A 9954-nucleotide genomic window follows, 5' to 3' on the forward strand; every position below is an offset into this window, starting at 1 on the left:
TCGCTTGGTACCCTGAGGGAAGGATGGGAGAAAACGAGTGGAAGGTGCTTTCTGCAGGGTGGGAGACGGGCTGGACAGGCATGGCGGAAGGACAGAAAAGCTGAATAATCAGAATTTCTCCTAAGAGATACTGTTGACTTGGCTTGCCTTGGAGTTCAGGCTGAGAAATGAGAGGTGAGGCCAGACGAAGAGTAATAAATGAACAAATGTAAGTTGAGGGAGGGTTTTAACGAGCTTGAGACTATAAAGAAGGTAAACAACAAATCATTTTGAAGAGGTAGAGTAGGTGAATAGGAAGTCGATTGGAGACTCTCAGAATTTACCATCATGGAGGTGGAATTCTAAGGGTTGACACTTGAAGATGTGTTGTCTTTCTAAAACACAGATAGGAGTGTATCTCTGTGTGGCTTGAAAACCTCAATTTCAGGGTGAAGTCTTTACTGTTTATAGAACAGACAGGGCTCCTCACAAGCTAGCCCCATCCCCCTCTTCCAGAGTAGTATCTCCCCATTTCTTCTCGTGAACCCCGAATTCTAACCACACTCAAGAGAATCCTCAAGGCTTTTATCTGCCTTGTGCTTTTGCACATGCTTCTCCCCTTGCATGAAAAGTTCTTCCTCCTCTCCTCTGCCTTGCAAACTCCTGTCCACCTTCAGGACCTAATTCGGACAGCACTTCCTCTGCCAAGTCTTCCAGCAGCACTGAGCACACCTTCATCTGTGCTCCCAGAGCCCTCTGTTCAGGCATCTTATGGAATTTTATCACAAGTTATAATGTCTCCAGTAGATTATAAACTCCTTGAGGTCAGGAACTGTCTAATTCTCATCTTTACCCACAGTGCCGGCACGTGTTACTTAGGTACTTAATATCTGCTTTTGTTGTCTTTGTTGTTGAATTTTAAATGGATGAGCTAATCCAGTGCTTCTCAAATATTAATGTGCATTCCAGTCAACTGGAGATCTTGTTAAACTTCAGGTTCTGATGTAGTCTGAGCTGGGGTCTGGGATTCCTCTGCCTTCCTAGCAAGCTCCCAAGTGATGCCAGTGCTACTGCTTAGTGGACACTAATCCAGAGTGGCTTTGCCCAAGTAAACAGAAGAAGTGGAGTAAGGATAGAGGTCAACAGTGATATGGAAGTGGAGCCGTGACTTGGAAAAATCCTCAATATGAACACACAAGCCCTAAAAATGATAGAAAATCACATGGGAAGAGATGCTAAAATCTTGGAATAAAAGCAGGAGACCATTGTGGAGGGGGGAGCTGACAAGAGTGGATGATGTAGTTCTATTGCTTATATTTTAGGAATGAAAGGCTATTTGGTGATGGCAGCTTCTCTGTAGGGACTACAGCAGGGATGCTGTCTGCGGAGAGGGCTGCAGGGGGCAGGAGCGGGGGTGTCAGACGTCGGGTTTGGGGATTCACAGGAAGGGTTTCGGGCCTCCAGTGTTTATTCCTAATAGAGTGGCATTTCCACCAGCACAGACAGGGCGAAGTAATGGGAAAGCTGCATTCTGGGTGAAGGGAAACCCCTGAAGAAACGAAAGGTACCAGAATTTGACAAGGAATCGTTTCCTGATCTTAAGTTGCCAGGTTCAAAGCACAGAAATTCTTTTTCTTTTTTTAAACTCAGAGATGACAGAACAAGTAGTACTAATCAGCATTCTCTTCCCACGTACGTTCTGCAGGTCTGCTCATGCTAAGGGTGGGGTCAACAACCGAGTTTCTTTTAAGTTCAATTGTGCAGAAGTAATATATGCTTTTTTAACATATGGGAAAAGGCAAAAATAAAGAAATGTTTAAATTTCCTCCCGCTGATCCCCTTCCCCCACAGCGAGGTAATCTATATTTATAGCTCTGTGTGTACTCCTCCAGCTTTTATCTGTGCAAATTTAAGTACACAGGAATTTTTCACATTTCTTAATGGTACTTTTACATGCACATTATTCTACAGATTGTTTTTCTCACTTAGGACTGTCATAAGCATCCCTCCATGCCAATGGATAGAGCTTTAACTTATTTTTTTCTAGTCATTTTTAAATAGCTGTGTATAAATATAGATGTCCCATAATTTGTTCTATTCTCCCGTTGATGGACAATTGGGTAATTTCCAATTTCTGCTACTGCAAACAATATGACACACGAAGAGTCCTATTGTTACCAGTCCCTCAGTAACAGAACTGTGATTTCAGCCAGCCATCCATATCACAGGGAACTTCTTCATCAAGGACATCTTCTAATGGAGCATAGCCGTGGCTAGACCTGTGCTGTCCAGCGTAGCAGCCACTCATCACATGTAGCTACTTAAATTTAAATTTACTAAAATCAAATTAAAAATTCACTTCCTCAGTCACATTAGCGTCTTTTCAAGTGCTCAGCAGCCACATGTGAGTAGTGGCCACCCTCCTGGACAGTACAGAACAGCCCATTTCCATCCTCCAGTGGGCAGCCTGGACTGGACGCTGTGTTACATCCTAAAGAAGATCTTTTTCAGTGGGCTGGTGTTCTAATGAGAGCACACTTTTCAAAGTACAAACTTTGTGTCTTAATTGGTTGCCTCTGCAGTTACTTCAATGAGAATCAATACCCAGATGAAGCAAAGAGAGAAGAAATTGCAAATGCTTGCAATGCAGTTATACAGAAGCCAGGTAAGGCAGCAGGCCCCGCCCTGCTCTGTGGGGGCACTCCTAGCTTTAGATCATCATTTAGGACATAAAATCTCTTACTCATCCCACCTGGGTGCTCTTGGCTCCATTCATGCCGTCCTCCTGTGGAAGGCCACCGCCCGGTCCTGTTCAAACAGTGCTTCTTCGGGGTTGATTGTGGGACTCCAAATCAAACCTTCACGTGAGAGTTTTCAGGGAGTGTCCTTGCTTAAGATATACGACCTTGGTACTGTTTTGAAGACTGTATACAGCAGTTCAGAGTTCACATGACAGTGTATAAAGGCTTCATTTATTAGTATCATTCTAGATGAATATGTTGTTATTTATCAAGTTTCCGGATAGCGTATTAGTGTCAAAGTGACTGTAAAGTTCGGGACACAAGCAGGGTTTGTTAATGAAAATATTAAGTTGGGATTTTTGTTTGTTTACAACTGTTGAAAATTACATAATTCTGTATTCCTGTTTGAAGAAAGAATTCTTTTTGGAGATGGTTTCTGTCTCCTTTCTACACTGGGATGACTTCTACGCACTGGGGGAAAATCTAAGGTAATTCCATCCTGAAGTCTGTTGTCACTGAGCGAGTCAGCAGAGTCCCTTGAACGCTCATACATCTTTTCCATGTGCTGAAATGCTCTTCCACATTTTATGTTGTTTTTTTTTTAACCAGAAACCATTCTCAGTTAAGATGATGCAGTTGATCTCCATTTGGACAGATAATTTGATTGGCTTAAAGGCTACATACAAACGTATCAAGGTTTTTATAGTAATTAAGTAGTAATTCATTCTCCTTTGTTAGAAGCCAGACTCCTAACAACCTAGAACATACAAACTCAGCTGCAGCGACATCTCTGTCTTTATCTTACACAAGCCAAAGCTGTGCTGGAACTCAGACTCTTCCTGGGAAATAACTTCACCCCCATATCATCAAGGGCCTAACCTGTTTTCTAGTTTCTCCACCCACTATGGATTAAAAGCTGAAGAGGACTGAAAAGGACAAGGTGGGAGGGAAAGGGACAGGTGGATGCCATCTTGGTTGGCGAGCATGGTGCTATCCATAAAACGTCACATTTGACAGTGAAGGAGATAAATTGGAAATGCAGCCTGAACTGTGCTACGTGTTCCAGCATAGTTACCGTAATGGATGGTCACAGTGACTTTAGTCTTCAAGAAAACATGGATAGGATTCTCCATCTTAAGACAGCAGGAAAACTACTTCATATAAGGCCTTAAACATGTAAGTAAACTTCAGCTATCTAGAAACTTATTGATAAATAACATATTCATCTAGAATGATACTAATTAAATGAAGCCTTTATATACTGTCATGTGAACTTTGAACCCTAGCAGACTGACTTTGTGGAATTCTGTAACACCATATTTAATATTGGAATTTCTTAATATTGTGTGGCTTTCCAAATGGAAGCATTTTGTGTTCTTAGTTGCTACCTGTATGTTTATATGTTTGTTCATTCAGTAATTGAGTATGTGTATAGTACTAGGTAATGCTAAAAAAAATCCCTTTATATCTGTTACTCTGGCAGTCAGTGCAACTGAAAAAATATTTAAAAAAAGAAAAGTATTATCCCTTAAAACTAGTCTCAGGTATAGATTATCTGAATTTTACTGCATGCATTCACAGGCAAAAAACTGTCAGATCTGGAACGAGTCACCTCCTTGAAAGTATATAACTGGTTTGCTAACAGACGGAAGGAGATCAAGAGGCGAGCCAACATCGGTAATGTACCAGAGGGGCTGTGGTCGCTTTTGAAGCAGTTATGGGCATTGTGTCCAAGAGCATCTTCAGTTTAGAGCTGCAGGGCTAAATGATCCACCCTTACATTTTTCTTCCCTGTATTTTTAATAAGGCAAAGTTAGTATCAGTTACACTATTTGTATTGTAGTTAGAATGGCATTATTATTTCTAAAACTCATTATTCTTAATGTTGTGGAATCTAGAATTAGACACGGTCTCTGACCAGTTACTCCTGTGGTGCATATTAAAGGTGCTTGTAAGGTCCTGAGAGGGAGAGTGTGAGACACCCTCAGTGCCTTGGTTGTTGCTGAGCTGTGACTGAAAGGTTAGGAAACGTCTGATTAATAGAATTGGAATAAAGGAGTCTTAATAGACAGGGAACACAGTGAAAACCAGATTTTTTTTTATAAAGAGCATTTAACAAACTTGAGTTGATAAGATTGCAGTGGGGGATTGGTTTTGAGCTTCTGAAATTGTATTTCATTTACAAACTTCCTGTTCATCATTACAATTCTCAAATGCCTTATAGAACCCCAAGACAAGAGAGCTGTTTAATTAGTTGGTAAGTACTAATGAAGCACCTAACAGCCAGCCACTCCACTGTACATGCATAGCAGCAGGGGCTCCAGACTGGCAGACGTATTCCTCCCCTGACCTCTGCGGTGTTGAATTTCATCCGTCTGCAAATTTAAAAAGAAACAAAACAGAGGAATCTAGGTTCTTGTTTAATTACATTCTGATTTCCTCAGTACAAATTCATTCAGTGTTTAGGCCATTATGATGATGTAACAGATAATTTAGGGATCTATTTGCTTTTTTCGAAGAAGCAGCAATCCTGGAGAGTCATGGGATAGATGTACAGAGTCCAGGAGGCCACTCCAACAGTGATGACGTGGACGGAAATGACTACTCGGAGCAGGTACGCAGCTGAGCAGAGGTCCTGGGACACAGAGCGGGTGGGACAATATGACAACTCAATTCTGCGGGCGCGTTTTGTGTGGGGAGGGGGAGGGGAGACAATCTGATGTCCCTCCACTCTGCTCATGCGTTTAGTTAGATTTTCATGTAATTTGAAAGGAATGCGGTAAGATTCAGTTGTCCTGGTGAACTTGTGAGAACTCGTTATTCACCCACATGGATTTATTGTCATAAACAGGATACTTGGCAAGTACGCAATGGGGAGGAGGAGGAGGGAAGAAGTTCAGAGGGAGGCAGAGAAGCAGAGAAGGTAGAAGAAGAGAGGAGGATCTGATCCAAACAAGCAAGTTCCACCATTCACCACACACACACTCAGTGTCCGAGAAGCGCTAGGGCTGCCGGGCCGCTGTGACAGTGACACGCCGCACACAGCGGGGGGCCCGCACCTTGGCCCGCTGTGCGGGGCCCCTCGTGCCGGGCAGTGCTTCCTCCAGAGCCCCTGGCACGTGGACACACACGCCCTGTCATAAATGCATGCCACCCACCTCGCCCTGACTTAGTCTTCATTGCTTGGGGGAAAATATATTTAATTGTAGCCACTGGATGGAATAATTCAGTAACTGAGAATGTGGGAATTTTCCCCCCACATATCTGTTGACAGATGTCATTAAATTTTTTTTATAGGCTTTAAACTTTACTTCCATTTGGAAATATGAAGAGAATGTGGGGTCTCTTCTCCGAGACCCCAGCAGGACAGCGTTTGCCCTGCCCTCTGGTGTGCGCACCCTTTCCTCGCCCCCTCAGGCCGCTCCTGAGCAGAGGCCGCCGCGTTCTCCTCCTGCTGGTGCTTTTACAGCCCCGTCTGCCTGCTTGGGCGCAGGCGCTGCAGGAGCAGCCGCGAGCCCGTGCTGAGCCCCCCCTTAACCTCCAAAGCCCGCTCTGTGAGAATGAGCACAGGACGGCTTCGCCAGGGCTCCCCTTTGGGGCTCCAAGTCACAGCGCCACGTCTCACTCAAGAGACTGTTCTGTAAGTCAGAAACCCTAAGTGGAAGCAGTCCTGCTCTTCAGTGTTGTAGATGGATCATTTCCATCTTTTTTTCCAGATGCCCTACGGGCAGCATGTTCCCGTGCTTTTTTCCCCCTGAAGGGACTTACCCTTTCCAAAGCTTTTTGATGCAGAGCTCCCCTGAAGATACAACAGGTGAGAAGCTTACCCCTTATCTGTAACACCGTCTTCGGCGCCTGGCGGATGTCCTGCAGCGCCAGCTTCCTCCACGGCTTCATCGTTTGACACATGGGGCCACGCGGAAGGCCAGGTGTGCGAGCACGCAGCCTGCAGCCCGCCCGCAGCCACTTCCCGCCGTGCTCTCTTGTCCTGTGGTAACTGAGAGGTTTTTGTATTTTTACAAAAATGCATTTTTATCCATAAGATGTTGATGTCTATGGTTTTGTCTAGTTTTTTTCAGTTGAGTGGAGAGCTAAACCACGCATTTTAATTACCTATTTGGAAGAGTACCAGTTCAGAACTTGGTCGCTTACTAGTCTGGCCTTCAGTAGCTGATGCTGTCCCATAGAGCGGGGTGGTCCGGGGCTGGTCAGCACCACCAGCAGTCCTGGTAGAAGGAATGAAACTCTCAGCAAGAAAAAAACGTTTTAGTGCTTTTTACTTGTTGAATCATTAAAATGCCAACCCAGAGTCTCTGGACTGATATCCATTCAGTGTCTACTTAAATACATTTCACCTCTGTTGTCACGAGCCCTCTCCACCCAACTCGGTTTCTTCCCACGATCGTCCCGCCTCCCCTCGCCCCAGCATGCCGTGCTGTGAGCTAGAGAAACGTCCCAGCCCACTGATGACGTTTGTCTCCTGTCTCTGCGCGTCTAGGATGACAGCACGAGCCACAGTGACCACCAGGACCCCATCTCATTAGCTGTGGAAATGGCGGCAGTCAACCACACTATCTTGGCCTTGGCCCGACAAGGAGCCAACGAAATCAAGACAGAGGCCCTGGATGACGACTGATCAGGGAGGGCTGAACACAAGAAGTTAACTTAGTTTAGACGTAGCACCTTAGCAGACTTTCCTCGGTCCTTAACATGTGTTCTTACAGTATAACTTGCAGTTTCTTGTATGTCAGTTAGCCGTTAGGGTCTTGTTCTGTGGAGATGGCATGGTGCCCTCAGCCTTCGCATATACTCTCTCAGTATTAACGCCCAGTAACTAATCACCGACCGACTGACCAGACTTCCCTCTCCCAGCCCCTGAGGCTAGAAAATCTTGCTGCTCTGTCTTAGCATTCCAAGAAAGTGCTTCCAGGTATTTAGATAGCCCTTGGTTCTCAAGTATTAGGCTACGTGTCAAACCTCGGGTTCCCTTAGATTCCTGTAACACTAGTCTGTACTCCTGTTCCTTCCCCAAGACTGGTAGGATGCAAGCTGAGGTAGTGTGGCCCAGGACAGACAGACACCACGTGGGGAGTGTCCACAGAGTAAAAGGAACACTAGAATCCCCACCTCGGCGTGGGAGTCATTGATTTCCAGCTGCAATAAGCCGTGCCTCCTATAGTCACACCGTGGCTAGATTACACTTCTTTGGGTGCTGTGCTAAGAATGTCAAAGGAAAAACTTGATCTCAGATTATGGGTGATGCTAACATGCCTGACACAGACATCCTTTCCTCTCACAAGCTGTGTGACGTAGTAGATAAAATACTGCCTTCTGCCTTTGGGACCATGATTAAAACAAACAGAAAACAAAAGTCATTAAAAAAAAAAACCCCACAAAACCCAGCTTGAGAGAATTGGGGAAAAAACACGAGCCGAATGTCTAATGGATGTTAGTCCAGTTCTCAGAACCACTGTACGTTACGGGGCACAGCTCCGTGCCTGCCTGGAAAGGTGCTGGAGGTGAGCACGGAAGCGGCTTTGCCTCCTGTCTGTGTCCCCTTTCCCTGCTACCAAAAAAGAAATGGTCTTTCGAGGATGGAGCTAAGGTCAAAAGTGAGTGAATGAACTTCTTTCTTTGTATCAATTAACCGAAGCCCCCTCAATGAGAGGTTGCTAGAGTGGGATTGTGCTGACTGACTATCACAAATGCAAACGCTGTCCTCAGTGGGAGCAGAAAAAAGCAGGGGACATTTGCCACCTGCGTGTAGGTCTGCGAGACACTACAAGATGTGACTTCTTGGTGTGCTCTTTACTCTGTCCTTGGAGAGGTGTGAAAAGCTACATTGCCACAGGCAATTTATTTAATAATTGGAAGCCATATTGATAATGGATGTGGTAATATTTGTAAAGTTTAATCTACTTTAAGCGGCAGTAACTAATGGAATTTTTTTCCTTGATCACATATGTAGCACTTTTGTTACTTTTTAAAGATATTTATATTTGATAAATCTTTTTTTCATTTTGAGAACTCAAAATACCAAACAGTGAGCTTGCGTTATAAAGTCACCCTGTGATCACCTTGTCATCCAGTAGCAAAGTGATGAACTACTCATGCGTCAGAGAAAATTACACCTGCTGGCCTTGTATGAAAGTCATCTCTTGGCATCCCGATCAGAGGACACACTGTCACTGTGGGTAAGAGGAAGCAGCCGTCAGTGCGGCGCTTAGGGTGCGCCTGAGAGAGTATTTCTGCCGTGTGTTTCCTGCCTTGTCCCCTCTCCTTTCTGCGAACAACAAAGCCCTGTTTAAAGGGGAGCGTGGGGCTGGCTCCGAAGCAGGGCTTCGTCTGTTTGTCCATTACCTGAAAAGGACTTTTAAGGAGGGCGCCACTTCCTTACCTCTTCACCCTTCCTCCTCCGCCAAATGTTTTCAACCTAAAACCATTGAGAGAGAGTGAGGATGCCAGAGCTGCTTCCTTTCCCATCCTCGTCAGTGAGGTCTGAGGGCCCGCCGGCGTCCCGCGGGGCCCACTCCGCCGGCCTCTGTGTCTGTCAGTCCTGCTCCGCCAGCGCGGAGGCCGCAGACAGGCGAGGAGACGCCACCTCCCACGGGCCCGCGACTTCCGTGCGCTGTTGGCGGGACCTGGGCCTGCTTGTCCATGATTTCAGGGGGAGATTGTATATATATATTTCCAGCTTCCAAGAATTGAAGTAAAATGGAGGAGTCTTTTCTGTTTTACTGTATTACTTGAACCAACGAATTCAAGAGTAGCATTTGTTATTCTCAGGAATGATCCCCCCGTTCATTTTCTTTCTTGACGTGTTTAACTTTTTATTTCAGTTAGGAGATTGTGTTATCTTTCATTCCTTTTATATTATTTAGAAGAAATATATTGTATCTTTCCATTTCAGTGGAATTTTGTCTGCTTCTTCTCAGTTGAATCAGAAAGGAGAGAAAAATACACTGTCTGACAAGCCACATCCATGATTTATTGTAAGGAGATTGTTATAATTGATGGCTTCGTTATGAAGGGACTGCTCGTATCATTTGTTCTTGCTGGTCCTTTTAAAGAAACAGACTCAGACTGTTAAGACAGCCGCAGCTTCTGAGGAAATACAGTGATGGCCAGAGAAGAGCTGAAAGGTTTCGTTGTTTTAAGACCTTTAAGAAAGGAAAAAAGCTTCAGAGAATAAAGCAGAGTGAGTATCCATGAAGCCTGAGTATCAGGTCTTACC

The 9954-nt window shown here is 44.8% G+C and overlaps 1 protein-coding gene across 15 annotated transcripts in view; it reads left to right on the forward strand.

Annotated features, from left to right (window-relative positions):
* The window catches only part of HMBOX1 (homeobox containing 1), a 124062-nt gene extending 115335 nt beyond the window's left edge, over window positions 1-8727 (forward strand). The window contains exons 7-11 of one of the 15 annotated variants that reach the window (XR_004133488.2): window positions 2562-2644; window positions 4302-4397; window positions 5240-5334; window positions 6437-6534; window positions 7219-7334. Coding sequence is in view for 14 of the 15 variants with exons in the window: in XM_031442137.2 (XP_031297997.1) it covers window positions 2562-2644; window positions 4302-4397; window positions 5240-5334; window positions 6018-6245 (502 nt within the window). In the remaining variant the exon portion in view is untranslated. Of the gene's footprint in view, window positions 1-2561; window positions 2645-4301; window positions 4398-5239; window positions 5335-5571; window positions 5986-6017; window positions 6407-6436; window positions 6765-7218 lie in introns of those variants that run through there. The other 14 variants (XM_010995311.3, XM_031442139.2, XM_031442140.2 and 11 more) reach the window with 14 other exon arrangements.
* The last annotated feature ends 1227 nt before the right edge of the window (window positions 8728-9954 follow it).

The sequence above is a fragment of the Camelus dromedarius genome, chromosome 36 (assembly GCF_036321535.1).
Source record: "Camelus dromedarius isolate mCamDro1 chromosome 36, mCamDro1.pat, whole genome shotgun sequence".
NCBI classification, from domain to species: Eukaryota; Metazoa; Chordata; class Mammalia; order Artiodactyla; family Camelidae; genus Camelus; species Camelus dromedarius.